The 18298-nt window shown below is 44.8% G+C and overlaps 2 protein-coding genes across 4 annotated transcripts in view; one reads left to right on the top strand and one right to left on the bottom strand.

Moving 5' to 3' along the window:
- NGLY1 (N-glycanase 1) overlaps positions 1-1875 on the bottom strand; it is a 23357-nt gene extending 21482 nt beyond the window's left edge. Inside the window, exon 1 of one of the 2 annotated variants that reach the window (XM_028750110.2) lies at positions 1582-1875. The gene's annotated coding sequence lies outside the window, so the exon portion shown is untranslated. The remainder of the gene's footprint in view (positions 1-1581) is intronic. The other variant, XM_028750113.2, reaches the window with a different exon arrangement.
- OXSM (3-oxoacyl-ACP synthase, mitochondrial) lies at positions 1463-9047 on the top strand. 2 transcript variants are annotated; one of them, XM_028750115.2, is made up of 3 exons: positions 1463-1603; positions 3462-4472; positions 7956-9047. In XM_028750115.2, the coding sequence occupies exons 2-3, from the start codon at positions 3487-3489 to the stop codon at positions 8356-8358; spliced, it is 1389 nt and encodes a 462-aa protein (XP_028605948.2). In that variant the 5' UTR covers positions 1463-1603; positions 3462-3486; the 3' UTR covers positions 8359-9047. The 2 variants fall into 2 exon arrangements, with proteins under 2 accessions (XP_028605948.2, XP_077772418.1); XM_077916292.1 differs by lacking the exon at positions 1463-1603 and having other exon boundaries at positions 3322-4472.
- Positions 9048-18298: the final 9251 nt, after the last annotated feature.

Raw genomic sequence — 18298 nt, forward strand, 5'->3', positions numbered from 1 at the left:
CAGAAGCAGCTAAGTCATGGCTGGCCACATGACCCGGAAGCTGTACGCCGGCTCCCTCGGCCAATAAAGCGAGATGAGCGCTGCAACCCAAGTCGGCCACGACTGGACCTAATGGTCAGGGGTCCCTTTACCTTTACCTTACCCAAGTCCCAGAAGCCATTTGGCTCCTAGCTTTTCTCTCCCAGTTTCTAACACTGCTTACTGCCAAATGTTATGTTCTGTCAGCATCAAGCAAAGCTTCTCTCTTTATTTTTGGTGCCTATAACAGCCTTTAACAACCTGGTGCCCTCCAGATGTTTTGGACTACAACTCCCATCAGCCCAAGCCAGTTAGCCTAGATCTCCCAGCACATAATCTAAACTGATCAATATGCATGGGTTTTATTGATCTGTATTGATTTTTCCAACTAGCAGGAAAGGATTCTTACTTCTGTGAATCCTCACTTCTAAGGACAGACCCCATGTGATTGTTCTCTTTTCCTCTTTGAAGTGTCTGTCCCTGGGCTCAGAAAAAAAATGACAACCAGTTGTTGAACCAGCTGTCATTGCCACATAAAGAGGCTTGAAGAGCTATTTTCCCAGCTTAGGGAAGTTTCGGGCATCAAACTGGTAACAGCAATCTGTTGTATTAAATGCAGCAACCCCACTGCCCTTTCATTATACAAGTCTTTAATCTTTCTTCACAGAAATCTAACTGAAATATATGGAATTGACAGCACAATCCTGTATATGTCTACTCAGAAACTGGTAAACATAAGAAGAAAAAATTGATATAGGTTGTACAAAAGGAGCCTCACTAGCTATCACACATGTCTTTAATGCCAAAACCCTTCCCATTCAGACACGTAAGAACCTTATTTAGTAATGAGACCCGATACCCTTGTAAAATTATTATGATTATTAATTCTGACATCTGTACCCGGAGATCTTAACTCTCTGGCCTGAAAGCACCATAACAAATTCAGTGGAGAAGGAAATGCACTCTGCATATCCACAGAGGTTTTCTAATTTATTATCACTCCCGGGGTCTCTAATCTGCATGTGGAAACATAATCTGCATGTGGAAACTCTAATCTGCCTGCCAACACAAACAGGTTCTTCAAAATTAAGATCTACCAGGAATGCAGATGGGAAGGCTTCCTATCACAGTAGGCCAGAAGCATGTGTCTCATAGTTCAATAGGAGCACTGAGATGCAACTTCATATTATATTATATTATATATACACCTTGATGCAACGAATGGGCACAATGGTAAGGCCACACAGCAGAAGCAATTGCAAGACGGGCTTCACGACTGCTATTTTTAAGCAACTGGCCCCACAGGAGGGAGAGATCTGGTTGCAGCCGACCCAACGCAACATGGCCAAACCGATACTCTGAGTAAACAGGGCAACGTCAAGGCAATCACTGCCTTGCCCGCCCGCGGCACTACACACAGCTCTTCCATCCATGGTCCAAAAGCTTTTATTTACCAAGACGCGCCGTGGTGTCCCGGCGGTCTCCGCGAGACGACGACACAGGCGCAAACCGTCTCACCACCCTCGGCACTGTTGTTTGCCGGGCCCGTCCGCACCCCCTCACCTGATGCTATTTATCCGCATAGGTAAGCAGCAAACGGGAGGCCTCTAAAAACATCTCTGTAGGATTCAGGGACGAGCGCGCCGCTGCGGAGGGTCCCACGGCGGCCGCCATCCTCCCACAGCGGCACTTGACCACCCCGGGTGTCTTTGCCAGCGAGCAAGGAAGTTGGACTTTGCTGTGCGCCCGCCCGCACTCAATTCGGGATAAAGCTGCCTCAAGCGGCGGCGGCGACTCCAGAAAGTGAGGCGAGCGGGCGGAATCCTCCCTCCCCTTTCAGAAACTTCTGTGAACGCAGCGACGTTTTCGCTCCGCCCCGCGCGTTGGTTTATTTATTTATTTTTAGGGCTGTCGAGCATGCGCAGTAGCGAGAATGACGCCACTGCCATCACATTCGAAACTCTAGTCTAGACCTTTATAAAGCTCAAGAACCAGCTTCTTTCTGGTTGTTATTTTCACCTGAAATGCGAGTGGCCAGACTGTTAGGCACTCCCTTTGGGTTAGAAAGAAATCAGGCTCCCTATAACAATAGGGATTTCCCAGGTTCTGCATTTGCCAGGTTGATTTGTTGAAGGATATCTTGATCTGGTTTATGCTGTGATCTCATGGTTTTGTTTTTGCAAAATAACATGTTTAGTATTTTAGCCCCGCCCCCTAAAATGTGACCCATTTATTTGGGTCAGTCATGTCAGGTTTTGTCATTTGTGTGTGCCCAAGGTAATCCAGTGAGTTTCATGACTGAGAAGAGATCTGAACCCTCGTCTCCCAGGTCCTAGTCTGACCACTACACCACACTGGGTCCTTGTCAGAGAAAAGACAGAAAGGGAAACAAGTATATGAACTAATTTGTCCAAGCTTTAGAATACTCTACAGTGCAAACTGAGTTGCTGATGATATAGTTAGTTATTGTATCAATTATTTTGATTATTTGTCTCATCTGCCAACTATATCATAGCAATGTCTCCTAGCAAACTGTGACCTAATAAGTTATTGTAAGCAATTTCAGTTCAAGCCCTGCAAAGGCTGTATATTGGGACTGAAATATACAGCCTTTGCAGGGTTCCAGCTGAAATTGCTTTACCTCTTAATTGATTCCCATCTTCACAAGAGAGCTGAGCAAGGTCGAGTTCCAATTTCAGAGAGTTTCTTGAGCAGGTAGCATAAGAGCAGATGGGCCTTTCTAAAAAATATTGACTTAGAAGCTGCCATGTACATTTTAATTCTTGTGTATTGACCCATTCATTATTTCGGCATGTAGCCCAAAGGACAATTTCAGCATTGTTCTGTGTTAGAATAATTCAGAAGTACAGTGGTACCTCAGGTTACATACGCTTCAGGTTACATACGCTTCAGGTTACAGACTCCGCTAACCCAGAAATAGTGCTTCAGGTTAAGAACTTTGCTTCAGGATGAGAACAGAAATTGTGCTCTGGCGGCGCGGCTTCAGCAGGAGGCCCCATTAGCTAAAGTGGTGCTTCAGGTTAAGAACAGTTTCAGGTTAAGAACGGACCTCCGGAACGAATTAAGTACTTAACCCGAGGTACCACTGTATGGGCACCAGACCTTAAAAAGTCCCATATCCCTGGTATCCAAGGCTTTTTTTAGCCATAACTCACCAGAACTCAGTTCCAGCACCACTCCATTGGGTGCCATTACTATTATAAGAGAACAAGGGAGGCATTCATGGTGAGTTCTGGCACCTCTTTTTCTAGAAAAATAGCACTGCTCGTATCAAATTGCAACCAAAAAATTCTTTAAATGAAAAACAGGCATGGATTAGAAAGAACATCTTTGTTTCTTTTAAATGTAGTGCACCCACAGTTTTCCCCCACAACTGATTCCATAACAGTTAAGAATAATAGAGTTGCCTTTTTGTCCTACAGGAATTCATTTCTGAAAACTGCCGCCATGCTTCTCCACTTCTCAAGAGATGTCTTAAAAACGGCATGCCGCAATCTTCAAGGTTCCCAAGTACATCGGCGTTTGAGAATTGTGAGAAAGCCTTTGAGCACTGGCGCAACTCCTCGCAGCCGAAGGAGAGTGGTTGTCACAGGCATTGGGTTGGTGTCGCCCCTGGGCGTCGGAACGCAACTTGTGTGGAACAACCTTCTCCAAGGAAATTGTGGGATCGTTGCTCTTGAAGGGGAGGAATATTCAGCCGTCCCATGTAAAATAGCCGCCTGTGTGCCGAAGGGAGTTAGCGAGGGCCAGTTTCACAGAGAAAGCTTTGTGTCAAAATCAGAGAGCAAGGCCATGTCATCTGCCACCATCATGGCCATAGCTGCTGCCGACTTAGCAATAAAAGACTCTGGGTGGCATCCACAATCTGACCTGGACCATTTGAATGCTGGTGTGGCAATAGGGATGGGAATGGTTCCGCTGGAAGACATTTCTGACATGGCCTCCATGTTCACAACAAAGGGTTACAACAAAGTCAGCCCGTTCTTTGTTCCAAAGATCTTGGTCAATATGGCGGCAGGTCATATTAGCATCAGATACCAGCTGAAGGGACCCAACCATGCCGTATCCACGGCCTGTACCACAGGAACACATGCTGTCGGAGACGCCTTTCGATTTGTAGCCTACGGTGATGCTGATGTGATGCTGGCTGGGGGGACAGAGGCTTGCATTAGCCCCTTGTCTCTAGCAGGGTTTGCCAGAGCTCGGGCTCTGGCCACTAGCTTTAACTCAAGCCCCCAGCTGGCTTGCCGGCCATTCCACTCGCTGAGGGAGGGATTTGTCATGGGAGAAGGTGCCGCCATTTTGGTTTTGGAAGAATATGAGCACGCTGCACGGAGAGGAGCTAAACTGTACGCAGAAATTTTGGGCTACGGACTCTCAGGTGACGCTTGCCACATAACAGCCCCTAATCCAAATGGGGATGGTGCCCTCAGGTAAAAACCACATTTAAATAATTGTAAAGTTGTTTTCTATATTGGGAATCAATCCATACATTAGAAATTCCCTAATGTTTAATACTTATTTTTGAACTTCCCAGCCCAGTCTGGAAGCTGTCATATACTGAGTCAGACTGGCTTATCGAGCTCCACATTCACTGGTATTGACTGCTGTCCAGGGTTTCAGGCAGCAGTCTCTCCTAGCCCTACATTGAAATGTTGGAAATTGAACATAGGACTGTTTGTACACAAAGCTTGTGCTCTAGCACTCAGCCATGGCTCTGCAGTGTGCTCTGAATTCTGTGACATGTTAACAACAACAACAATTCATTATTTATACCCCGCCCATCTGGCTGAGTTTCTCCAGCCACTCTGGGCGGCTCCCAACAGAATATTAAAAATACAATAAAGGATCAAAGATTTAAAACTTCCCTATACAGGGCTGCCTTCAGATGTCTTCTAAAAGTCAGATAGTTGTTTATTTCATTGACATCTGATGGGAGGGCGTTCCACAAGGCGGGCGCCACTACCGAGAAGGCCCTCTGCCTGGTTCCTTGTAACCTCAATTCTCGCAGTGAAGGCCTCAGTGTCTGGGCAGAACGATGGTGATGGAGACGCTCCTTCAGGTATCCTGGGTTGAGGCCCTTTGGGCTTTTGAATTGTGCTCGGAAACGTACTGGGAGCCAATGTAGGTCTTTCAGGACCAGTGTTATATGGTCTTGGCAGCCACTCCCAATCACCAGTCTAACTGCCGCATTCTGCATTAGTTGTAGTTTCTGGGTCACCTTCAAAGGTAGCCCCACGTAGAGCGTGTTGCAGTAGTCCAAGCAGGAGATAACTCTGCCATCAGATGTCTTCTAAAAGTCAGATAGTTGTTTATTTCCTTGACACCTGGTGGGAGGGTGTTCCACAGGATGGGCGCCACTACTGAGAAGGCCCTCTGCCTGATTCCCTGTAACCTCACTTCTTGCAGTTAGGGAACCACCAGTTATGGGGAAACCGTGATATTTTGTCTGTCAGACATATTATTACTTGTTTGGGACCCTCAATTTATTTTTGGGCGCTCCTCTGCCCCACCTGCAAAAGAGTGTACAAAGTTTTATGTGGCATAAAGTGTATGCAAGTTTTATGCAAATTTCTGTCTTCTCTTTTGAGTGCAGCAAGGGCCTCAATCTATATACAATATAGCAGACACAGAAAATCTTGTTGGCACACCTGGCCCAAACCATGATCTCTCATTCAATCCTGCCTTGAAGGCAATTTTGAGAATTAAGTTAGAAAAGAATTGTGAAGCACTTTGTATCTGTTCAGTAGTCTTCTAGAAATGATTCATAATATTGCAGAAGTAAAATCAATCTCTCTTACCCATTTTGAATGGCAAAGAACATAGGACAATGTTTACCTACATTAATTAGATATGCTTGTTCAGTTTCAAAGAGACATGGCTGCTACTAGTGTTTGTGGAAATATTATTTCCTTTTAAAGATGGCAAGTAACACAGCAGAACATTCAAGATAATTAATGCCTTCGGCTCATTAGGACTGAATTTTCCACTTTGGCATTAGCTTGGCCATAGGTTCTATGGAATATTTCAATTAACATGACCTAACATGCAAGACAAATGCATTTAGCCCTGCCTTAAGGATGTATACTAAGGAATTGATTCTTACTCATTTTCATCCGCTGAGGCTGCATGTTGTATACAGAATGGTGATCTTGTGAAGTTGCACGATGGATGAATGCATGGTGCTAGTATTGTAGTTTTAGGGTTTAATCGCTTTCGTGCACAGTGGCTGCATTCACGTGCAACACTAAACCGTGGTTTGGCGGCACATGGGTGAGCCTCCATGAATCTGAGCAGAGGGCTGAGGTTGTGCACTCCTCCTCCTGCGCAGTTGGGAGGAGGGCTTGCACCAAGTTTACTTTACTTTCAAAGAATCTTGCCTGAGTATTACGTGTGAACTGATTAAATCTGTGAGCCACCTTCCTTGCCCCACCCTCCAGCCCTGGGAGCCTTTCCCAGACCATGACTTTGAGGACAGCAGAAGCAGCTGGGAGGAGAGGAGTTCAGGGAGAGGCTTTTTTGTTTTTTAAAAAATAATTTTAGGTTGTGTGTCCTTGTTTATTAATTTAATCCTTTTGCATTGTTTTGTATGATTTGTGGTGTTTTATGTACAGTGGTGCCTCGGGTTATATACGCTTCAGGTTACAGACGCTTCAGGTTACAGACTCCGCTAACCCAGAAATAGTACCTCGGGTTAAGAACTTTGCTTCAGGATGAGAACAGAATCGCGTGGTGGCAGCACAGCGGCAGCAGGAGGCCCCATTAGCTAAAGTGGTGCTTCAGGTTAAGAACAGTTTCAGGTTAAGATCGGACCTCCGAAACGAATTAAGTACTTAACCCGAGGTACCACTGTATTGTGATTTGCTGCTTTTTTTATCGATTATGGATGAGTAATTCTTTATTGTAATTTATAAGTGTAAACTGTTTACTTGCTGATGTTTAATTTTAGTGTGTACTATTGGATTGTAATGTATTATTGCATACTGCTTTATTTGGTATAAGTTGTTTATTTTAAAGGTATTGTGACTTTTTAAATAGGATCTGATTGTTACTATTAATGTTTGATGTTTTATTATTATTTTGGTGTGTGTTGGAAGCTGCCCAGAGTGGCTGGGGCAACCCAGCCAGATGGGCGAGGTATAAATTAAGTTAATAATAATAATAATAATAATAATAATAATAATAATAATAGTTAGACAGTGGCTTATTTAGAAACAGACCAGTTTGCTGTAAACTGGGATCCCTGGTTGATAGGTAAGGTTTTTTGAAAGCAAAGCTAAACTTGACAGAAATGCTACTTCCAGCCACACTGGAAGAAGAGAGAAGGCAAAGAAATGTTTGAACTCGATGCTTGGTTAGGTTTGTGGAGACCCTTATGCGTGCTGCTAAACCATGGCTTAGTATTCCATCAGGCTATAAACTTAAGTATGAACTTAAGTGTCAGGGAACTGACATCAGAGCGAGAGGCGAAGGGGAGGCTCCCAGACGATGCTGGCGAAGGACCCAGCAGCAGGGGGAGAAGCAGCTCAGTAGAGGGGGAAGGAAATCAGCGCAACACCAGGGATAAAGGGGGGCAGATGGGGGAAGCGGAGAGAGGGCTCCAGGACTCTTCACTGGACATCAGTGAGGAGAGCACAGGTCCTCCGCTACCCACGCCCTCCCTGCGCAGAAGACTCCCGCGCAGTGAGAGGAGGAGGAGACTGGGAGTCAAACAGCTTTTATGCTGGAAGAGGTTTAAGAAACGCCCACTGACGGATTCTGCTAGCGTCTGAGGTAGCCACGTTGAGATGGGCTGTGCAGTCAGAACGGTTGAACAAGGCAATTTAGCCTAGAGAGGCGGCAGTTTACACACGAGTAACTCATACCCATTACATTAAGTAACACAAATCTCTTTCTTTTTCATTCTCCTCCCCTAGATGCATGTCAGCAGCAATGAAAGATGCTGGAATTTGCCCTGAAGATGTAACATACATCAACGCTCACGCCACCTCCACTCCACTAGGAGACACTGCAGAGAATCAGGCTATTAAAGGACTCTTCAAAGAACACGCATATTCTCTTGCAGTTTCCTCAACAAAGGGAGCAACAGGCCATCTTTTGGGTGCTGCAGGAGCTATTGAGGCGGCTTTCACTGCTTTGAGTTGTTACCATGGAATTTTACCACCTACTCTAAATCTAGATCAGACGGAAGCACCGTTTGACCTCAATTATGTTCCGCTAGTACCCCAAGAATGGAGAAGTGAAAAGCGGCGTATTGCTCTCAGTAATTCTTTTGGCTTTGGTGGAACTAATGCAACACTGTGTTTTGCTAATGTTTAGCTTTACTGTCCACGTATGCATTATTTTTTTAAAAAAGATGATCTGTTAATGGCCTGAAAAACGTGTAGCAATGCAAACCTCTGGTCTCTCCCCACTCGTCCCCACCCCAATTCATTCCTTTTCTCACTTTTACTCCTTTTAAAGTTTATACTCAAACAAACAGTAATGTGTATTTATAATGTTTAGGCTGAGGGCATTTTCCCATAAATATTTCAGAGTTTTGCTCCATATCTGCAAGCAGAAGGAAATCACAATTCGTAACAGCTTCCTGCCCCAGGAAATGGGGACGTCCGCATTTATCATATGGGAAGAAGAATGGGTTTGTTGCTCAGTTATAGTGCCAAACTATAATTTGGAATTATATTGACCCCAGACTAGCCTTCCCTCCCTTTCTAGGCTGATATTCCCTCTGGAACTTTCTTTGTAGCAAACCATAGCTTGCTGTTCAAAGAGGCAAGTTACACTTTGCACTCGCCTGCGAACTAGGATCACAAACCAGAACCAAACCCTGGTTTGGGACAAAGCCCAAGGCTTCTTGGGACTTTCTCATATAAATGCCAAGCTATGTTTTGCTGTTATTATTGGTATTTGTTGTTGTTATTATTCAATTTAAAAATACCCAAAGTTTCCTAGGCACTGTACAAACACTCCAAAATAATAAAGCCCTTCTCTGTGGGATTACAGTTTAAGCAGAGGCAACACAAAAGGTTTAAAAAAAAAAATGGGGAAGGAAGTGGAAAGCAGGCAAGAACCTTACACAATTGTCATTATGATGACTGGGGTAAATGGTGACAGCTCTGGGAGGTGGGGGGTCAAAATGGTAACTGGTTTCTCAGCCAAATTAATGGAGTGGGTTGTGCTGTAGCAAGGTGGAATGGCTCCTAATAGATGGCAGCTTAGGGAGATGAGAAGCCAAATGGCAGCAAGACTTTTACAATCTCCTCAGTCTTGAGGAGCTCTTAGTGAGAAGGTATAAGCCTTCTCTTCCAAAGTGACCTAGAAAGCCCACTCATTCCTGGACTTCACTATATGAAGGTGAGTAAAGGAGGAACACAAGACTATTCATGAGCATCGCCCCCCCCCCCCTGAGTTGTCCTCCAGCTCCTTGCACTGGTGTAAAACCTCTTAGTCGCAAACATTGCTTCAAGTTGAGTGGAGTGCTGCCCTGGATGGAAGGATGGTTTCTCCAAAGAGAGAGAGCCAGTGTGGTGGAGTGGTTAAGAGCGGTAGGCTCGTAATCTGGTGAACCGGGTTCGTGTCTCCGCTCCTCCACATGCAGCTGCTGGGTGACCTTGGGCCAGTCACACTTCTCCGAAGTCTCTCAGCCTCACTCACCTCACAGAGTGTTTGTTGTGGGGGAGGAAGGGAAAGGGGATTGTTAGCCGCTTTGAGACTCCTTCGGGTAGTGATAAAGCGGGATATCAAATCCAAACTCCTCCTCCTCCTCCTCTTCTCCTTCTCCTCCTCCTCCTTCTTCTTCTTCAAACAAGCAAGGGTCCTTTGAACCATTAAAATGTTTTCTTTTGCAAAACATTGAAGCTGGGAGCTCTCCACCATATACTGTCTACATAATTCGGCAGATGATTACACAGTACAGTTCAAAATGCATTCGCCGCTCTCATTTTGACAGCGACAGTAAAAGAATAATAAAGAAATCCTCAATAAATTTCATATTGAAAAACATTACAGTGGAAGCATGTCTCAGTGAAATGGGGGGGGGGGAATATTTGTTTCAACTATTTAGAGTTAGTGCATCTAAAGCGTAGACAATATTTACCCAAAAAGCTGTGTCTTTCATAACATCAAAGAAAAATATGTAGGTCATATGCTTTCTCCCAAAAACCTACCTTCACACTGAAAGCAGACGGTTTCTTTTAGGAAGAGTGCTGTTTATGTCCTACTCAAAGTTATGTAAAGAGTTCTTACATTTCTCCATCTTTGTAACCTTATTTGGAGCAGGGATGAACATGGAGGGCCACTGTGTAAAACGGGGGTTATAAAATGTGCAAGGAGCATTCACAACTAGAGATGCGCCCTCCCTTGAGTTGGGGAGCAATGCGGACCACGAGAGGGGATGGACCTAGCGTGCTGGTTCCTGGAGACACATGTCTGCAGAACGCTAAAAGGTAAGGCCTGAATAGGACTTACTTGCAGCTCAAATGTAGCTCATTGGAATTTGCTTTCAAGTAATGCATTAATATTTAGAGGTGGAGATGGTGGTCAGATTTGAGGCGAATAGATCGCTGCCAGGAATCCAATTATTAAAATACTCTCTTCTGTTGAATTAGATGCATGAAAGTGGGAAGCAAATTCAAAACGCACACCAAGACCGCTATTTCCTGTGCTCTAAGGTGAGTGGCGCTGTGGGTTAAACCAAAGAGCCTAGGACTTGCCGATCAGAAGGTTGGCAGTTTGAATCCCCGCGACGGGGTGAGCTGCCGTTGCTCGGTCCCTGCTCCTGCCAACCTAGCAGTTCGAAAGCACATCAAAGTGCAAGTAGATAAATGGGTACCGCTCTGGCGGGAAGGTAAACGGTGTTTCCGTGTGCTGCTCTGGTTCGCCAGAAGCGGGTTAGTCATGTTGGCCACATGACCCGGAAGCTGTACGCTGGTTCCCTCGGCCAGTAAAGCAAGATGAGCGCCGCAACCTCAGAGTCAGCCACGACTGGACCTAATGGTCAGGAGTCCCATTACCTTTACCTAAGGTGAGTTGAGGAGTGCTTCTCCAGAAGGGAAAGGACAATTGCGTGCCACAGGACTCAATGCATAAAGAAAAACCGTTGTCTTATGGAGTGGGAGGAAGATTTGAACATTATTATAGATTTGGGTGTGAGCTTGCCAAAGTCTGCAGGTAGTTCTTCCTGGTTTGGAGAAGTCAATCCCAACTCTCTGAAGTTCTTCCTGGGCAATTTTGTTCTAGGTGCAAGCATGCATCAGTGTCACCGTTGAGATCTGCCAATGGCAGTAATGCTTAGGGGCTTTTTACAAAGGCTTTAGAACTCCTGGTTCCCTCCCAACCCCACAGTGACTCCACACAAGCCGTCTAGATGGTTGGACCCTGGGCTACTTACAAGATGGAGCTTCTCTTCTTTTGATCTCTTGCAGTGGCGTAGCGTGGGGGGTGCAGGGGGTGCCGGCCGCACCAGGCGCAACATCTGGGGTTAGGGCAAATCCACGGGTTAGGGGGCGCAAATCCACAGGTTAGGGAGCGCAAATCCACGGGTTAGGGGGCGCAAATTACTTGCCTTGCCCCGGGTGCTGACAACCCACGCTACGCCGCTGATCTCTTGCGATGCTTTTTCAGACTTATTCCCTGAGGTCCAGCACCGAGGGCCTTCTGCGAGAAGTGATGTTACAGGGAACCAGGCAGAGGGCCTTCTTGGTAGTGGTGCCCACTCTGTGGAATGCCCTCCTATCAGATATCAAGGAAACAAACAACTATCTGACTTTTAGAAGACATATGAAGGCAACCCTGTACAGGGAAGTTTTTAATGTTTAATGTTTTATTGTGTTTTTAATATTCTGTTCGGAGCCACCCAGATGGGCATAGCTGTCAACTTTCCCCTTTTCTTGCGAGGAATCCTATTCGGAATAAGGGAATTTCCCTTAAAAAAAGGGAAAAGTTGACAGCTATGCAGATGGGTGGGGTATAAATAATAATAAATTATTATTATTATTACTGTAGTTCCATACTGGGACTTACTTTGTTTGCTATCTGCCTGCTGCATAGCTTTACAGCCACGAGAGCCAACCTTAATCTATGCAAAAAAAAAATTCTCAAATTCCAAGTGTTGAACATGAGTTATGGATACTGTAGGTCTCTTATCTGCTGATCTTAGGCTGGAAATATTACTTCCAGAGCAAGACCAGGCGTGGTATTCTAGATGGACGGGATGATTTACTTGAAGGCGTGTCTCCACCCCCCACATTATCCAGCCTGACATTGAGGTCCAGCTCTGAGGGCCTTCACTACAAGAAGTGAAGTTACAGGGAACCAGGCAAAAGGCCTTCTTGGCAGTGGTGCCTGACCCTTGGAAAGCCCTCCCATCAGATGTCAAGGAAACAAACAACTATCTGACTTTTAGGAGACATCTGAAGGCAACCCTGTACAGGGAAGTTTTAATGGTTGATGTTTTATTGTGTTTTCAATATTTTTCTGGGAGCCGCCCAGAGTGGCTGGGGCAACCCAGCCAGATGGGCGGGGTATAAATAATAAATTATTATTATTCCCTCCTGAATGTGACATATGGCCTTTTGGTCTAGTCAACATGATACCCTACAAATGTTGGGACTCCAACTCCAATTGTCCTCAAACATTAGCCATGCTGGTTGGAACTGTTTGTAGTACAACTTCTGGATGTTGGTTACCCCTGGAAAAGGCAGACATTGGGTGCATTCAGAAGAAGAGCTAAGATTATGAAGCCAAATGATTGGTATTTTTCTGAGATGTGACAAGATGAGCAATATTCGCCTCCCAGAATTCCTTGAAATGTGGGAGGTGATATTCCAGAAGTCATTGGGTGTGTGTGTTAAAGCTAAGAATTATTTTTGTTGCTACTGGAAATGATGACTAAGGCTAACCCCACTTACCAGGGAGTAAGACCCACTGAATGCAGTAGGAATTGCTTCTGAGTAGACAATGGTTATGACTGGGCTGTAGGTTTCCAACAAATACACAAACACACACACACACACTTCTGAAGGAACTCAGGTATACTGGATTTCAAAAGCAGACACAGCAATAATTGAGTTTTTCTTTAATTTTTATATTAAAGACTAGAATTGATTATGTATGGGATGCCATTACCTTGATTTCTCATCTTCTTTTTTGAGTGGCTTTAATTGCATAACTGAGCAACTAGCATTTCTTTCATGCTGCCTGCATAACAAATGGAATGGATGAGAAAACCATTTCTGTTATAGAAGGATTTAATCTGTTTCAACACCTCAGCTCGTTAAAGAAGTCTAAGCTAAAGACCCAAGAAAGGATGTATATGGATGGGTCAATTAAATCGCATACTAACCCACTTGGAACGTGGTGTTGGCTAACCTTTAGGAGCAACTTTGGAAAAGAGGCAGGGACTGCAGTAAGAAGGACACCAAATCTTTACTCCTTGCCAGTTCTGGTTTGCAGTTTCTATCAACAGCTTTCAAAAGAGCCAGCTTTCTAGACATATGTGCTTTTGGGACCTGCCTGCAATAAAATACTAAGAAAGAGGCGTCAAATTGACAGCTGTTTGCAAAATGATAGGAAGACACAACAAGGAAAAAGTAGCTGAGAATATGCACATTTAATGCACAGTTTATGAGCGTTTTAGAGCTCTATAAAGATAATTTGATGTTAAACAGCTGATCATTCAGAAATTCAGTGCTGTCACAGGCTTTTTTTTAATTTTTGAAGTGGAAAATCACTGATCTCAAATTGCCATTCTAGGGGAAAGCTCTAATTGTAAGGGATATTACCTACTATTAATAATTGTAGGCAGGGAAAGTTTTTGTTCTATTTTGCTTTCTGCTTTTCAGCACTGCAATTCTTTTTGGAACTGTAACCCCATTTGCGTTCCGGTACCGTCATGGGTCCTATGGAGATGCACAGTGTCCAGATCAAGGGAAGTAATAGTACTACTCTATTCTTCCTTACGTGACCTGGAAGTGTCTCCGGACAGCGCTGGCCCCCGGCCTCTTAAGTGAGATGGGCGCACAACCCTAGAGTCTGTCAAGACTGGCCCGTATGGGCAGGGGTACCTTTACCTTTACCTTATTCTTCCTTGGTCAGAACACACCTGGAATACTGTGCCCAGTCCTGGGCACCACAATTTAAGAAGGATGTTGACAAGCTGGAATGTGTGCAGAGGAGGCCAACCAAGATGATCAAGGGTCTGGAAACTAAGCCTTATGAGGAACAGTTGAAGGAACTCGGTATGTTTAGCCTGGAAAAGAGGAGACTGAGAGGAGATATGCTCTGGGTACCCAGGCTGCTGGCTTTAATCTCAGTCTACCAGCCTTTCTCAACCTGTGGGTCCCCAGATGTTGTTGAACTACAACTTCCATCGCCCCTAGGTAGCAGGGCCAGAGCTCAGGGACGATGGGAGTTGTAGTCCAACAACATCTGGGGGCCCACAGGTTGAGAACCTCTGGCAGGTTTGAGATTCTTGACCTAGTCTTGGTTCCCTGTGCTCTTCCTGTGCATTAGAAGGACAGAGTCTAGTTTGGTCTCATTTGCCTACCATTCCTAGTCTCTCTGCCTGATCACTGCAAACTTGCCTTGAATTTATTATGCTCATAGCTGCAAAAGGACATTTTTATTGGACACTGTTGGAAATCTGGATTTTTAAAAACAAACTTTTTTTTTTAAGGTGGTGAGATATTCTAAACCAGTTTCTAGAACAACACTATCTCTGTAGCCCAGCAGAACCCACTCATTTTGGAACATGCATCTTGCTAATTGAGGACCAGTTTGGGTTGCACATAATTTTTAAAAAGATAGATATTGAAAAGCCAGACCCTTATCAGACAAAATAAAAATGACCACACGAGGGCACCAAAAGCATACCAGTGTGGTGGTTTAGTATGATGGAGAAGCACTAAAAAATAATAATAATAAAAATCTTCCGAACCAAATTAAAACACGTTTCTTTTCTCTAGCAGAAAAAAATAATTATGAAACTGGTTATAGAGAAAGAAGGAGGGCGGGATGGAAGGAATTTTTAATTGGCTATATGCACACATAGTTTCCAACATACCACCTTCGTAGGTTTAGGCAAGCATTAGATACCCAATTTTGGGAGAAGCTTTACAAATCTACTGCTGATCTGCATCAGAATATCATATGAAACTCAGAGAGTATTGTCAGAGTATTAGAAATCTGACATCAGCACTAACAACAATTTAGAAACTAACATGATAACATTACAAACTCCAGTTCCAGGGTACTTTGTTGCTGGTGGCTGTTCTTGCAGAAAGAGAACTTCAAAGGGAAAATCCAGAGTGAAAATTCTCATTAACACTCAGAAAAACAAGGCGCAATATATATTGCTCACAGCTTATTTGTTTGAGGATGCAAAGCAAGGAACAGCAGCAGCAATAAAGCACCCCCAAAGTATTAATAAACTTTGGGATCAGTGCTGGGATCAGTATGGGACAATGCATATATTCCTGCTGTATTCCAGGGTGCTTTGGCCCGGTTAGGTAGGTGCCTGGGATGAGCAGTGATGGGACCAGGAAGTAACAGCGTCACCTGCAGTTCCTGTGTGAAGATAGAACTGGTATTGTGGTACCCGACCACATGGAAACGGAGACCATGCTGTCATGGCAACAAATGAATGCAGTTTGGCCCCAAAAGTGGAGTGTTCATGGCGTTCTCATGTGACTGGAATTATCACACAATAGCCTGATTGTCTGAAGTGTTCATCATACTGTGATTCACTCTTTTAATTTCCTTGCAGGAAGAGCACTTCCAGAAAATCCCTTCCTTTGATCCACATTCATGGCTAAAATGCAGAGAGAATGACAGATTTGCCTATTTTTATATTACTTTCAGGGATCAAATGGCGCCATAAATTTGTGCAGTGCTTTTTTTCTGGGGGGGCGCACGGGTATGCATATCCCTAAACATTTTGTGAATCTAAGTTTGGCCTCATGGAGGGGCAGCATTTCAATATGAGTAGGAAAATGAGAGTACCCCTAAACATTTTTTTAGGGGAGAAAAGCACTGCATTTGAGTATCTTCTTATACTGTGCATATTAGGGTGGGTGTGTTGCTGTATAGAAGCAAATATGGTTAATGTGCTACAAAATCTTGATCTTTCTTACAGTACAGTGGATATCAGGTAAATAATTCACTCTGACCCCACATGCATCCTCCTCTAAAACTGTTAACAGAATCTTCAAAGCCACAAATATTTGACCATAAAATTGTTGGCAGGTTGGTGCTTCCACACCCTCCAACTGTCCCAATTTTCAAGGGACAGTCCTGAAATTATGAACGCCATCCTGGCTTCTGATTTGATCCCGGAATGTCCCTATTTCCCCAGCCAGTGCAGCCCGAGCTAAGCTCAGGGAGGAGGATGTCCCAAGCAGCATCAACAGCTATGGCTACGGCAGTAAGGGAGCACCCTGTTGCTTCTCCATGACCACTGCCTGTCTCAAACCTTGGGCAGCATCGTAGTGACTGCTGGAGCGAGGAGGAGGAAGAGAGGCTGCAACTGCCGAGGCCCAGATTCAGGCTTGAGGAATCCTCTCCCTCCTCCCAATGGCACCAAGAAGCAGGGAGAAAACAGGAAAGTTCTTACTTATGATTTATTCAGCCATCACAGCGAAAGACAAAGAAATCCGGTCATTCCTCAATGATGGTGTTGCTCGCACTGAGCTCCTCCCCACCTTCCCTTCTAGCAACAACAACTGCTTCTACGGCCTCCGCCTGTGGTCTGATGAGGCTTCAGGCACGTTCCCATTCTGCAGAGTATACAACCAGCAGCAGAAGGACGAGAAATGTATGAGCTACATCGCTACGTTTTATTTCTAACTACGCAGGACAGAAAATAATATACATCTGCTCTCTGTGAAAGCAGAGAACCAACTGGACAAAGAAACAGGAAACCAGTAACATCAACATCCATCTCCCGTGAGACTTCCAACAGTCTGGAATGTAAACAGAGTCTTGTGACTCCAAAAACTGCACAGTGGCATAAACAGAAACCTAACATGGTCAACTGTTGCTGTGCCGACACTGGAGAGACCTGTCAGGAGTAAGCATGGACCAATGGTACCAAACAGTATGGGAAACAGCCTTATTAGAAAAACTAACCAATAAAGTGATACCCAGACGGGGACAAAGGGAAGAAGACGCCTTCACCCCAGTTTGGTTCCTCTTTATCACATACACAGCCCAACAAGACAATGACAAGAATCCGCCAACAGCATATGAATCAATCTGGCTTAAACCTGATTAAAAAATACCCACCCACCCCCTGCTCACACATGAAAACAAAGTTCACCACAGCCAGTCACAAACAAACAACCACACCCTAGGCCATGGGTAGGCAAACTAAGGCCTGGGGGCTGGATCCGGCCCAATCACCTTCTAAATCCGGCCCGCGGATGGTGTGGGAATCAGCGTGTTTTTACATCAGTAGAATGTGTGCTTTTATTTAAAATGCATCTCTGGGTTATTTGTGGGTCATAGGAATTCATTCATCCCCCCCCAAAAAAATATAGTCTGGCCCCCCACAAGGTTTGAGGGACAGTGGACCGGCCCCCTGCTGAAAAAGTTTGCTGACCCCTGCGCCTAGGTCAACCCCAACCTCTCTCACCACCAAGGGGATACAAGTGAATAGTAAAGAGAACCCTCACAAGCGGCGCTGACACAAAACCCCCCACACACACTAAGCAGAATAGAAGCGGCGTCACCCAACCCCACCCCACTCACCATTCCCCCATCAACCTCTTTCCCCCTTTTTCTTCCTAATGTAACACTAATGTCTCAACAAATGAAACTGATCTGTAGAAAATGTAACTTGAAAAAAGAGACATTGCACATACTTTCGTAAACCAAGAAATCTTTAATAAAAATATGTTTAGAAACAAAAAACTGTTGCCGTGTCCTTTGTTTGCGCCCTTAATGAAAGTCGCATTTTGGGAGAAGGGAAGTCGGTTATGCTGTCCAGTGATGTGTCAGCTAGCTGTTCTGCCTCCCCTCCTCTTTTCTCCTAACACCTCATAACTCTGCTGTTTGCCTCTCTCTGAGCTGTTATAGAATCATAGAATCATAGAGTTGGAAGAGACCACAAGGGCCATCGAGTCCAACCCCCTGCCAAGCAGGAAACACCATCAGAGCACTCCTGACATATGGTTGTCAAGCCTCTGCTTAAAGACCTCCAAAGAAGGAGACTCCACCACACTCCTTGGCAGAAAATTCCACTGTCGAACAGCTCTTACTGTCA

This window comes from Podarcis muralis, chromosome 12, assembly GCF_964188315.1.
Source record: "Podarcis muralis chromosome 12, rPodMur119.hap1.1, whole genome shotgun sequence".
Classification (NCBI taxonomy): domain Eukaryota; kingdom Metazoa; phylum Chordata; class Lepidosauria; order Squamata; family Lacertidae; genus Podarcis; species Podarcis muralis.

Bases quoted from the DNA above. Each gene is read 5' to 3' on its own strand.
- OXSM (XM_077916292.1), top strand. From the start codon at position 3,337: ATGAAAAACAGGCATGGATTAGAAAGAACATCTTTGTTTCTTTTAAAT. The intron at 4,473-7,955 runs GTAAAAACCACA...CTCCTCCCCTAG, and splicing joins AATGGGGATGGTGCCCTCAG to ATGCATGTCAGCAGCAATGA.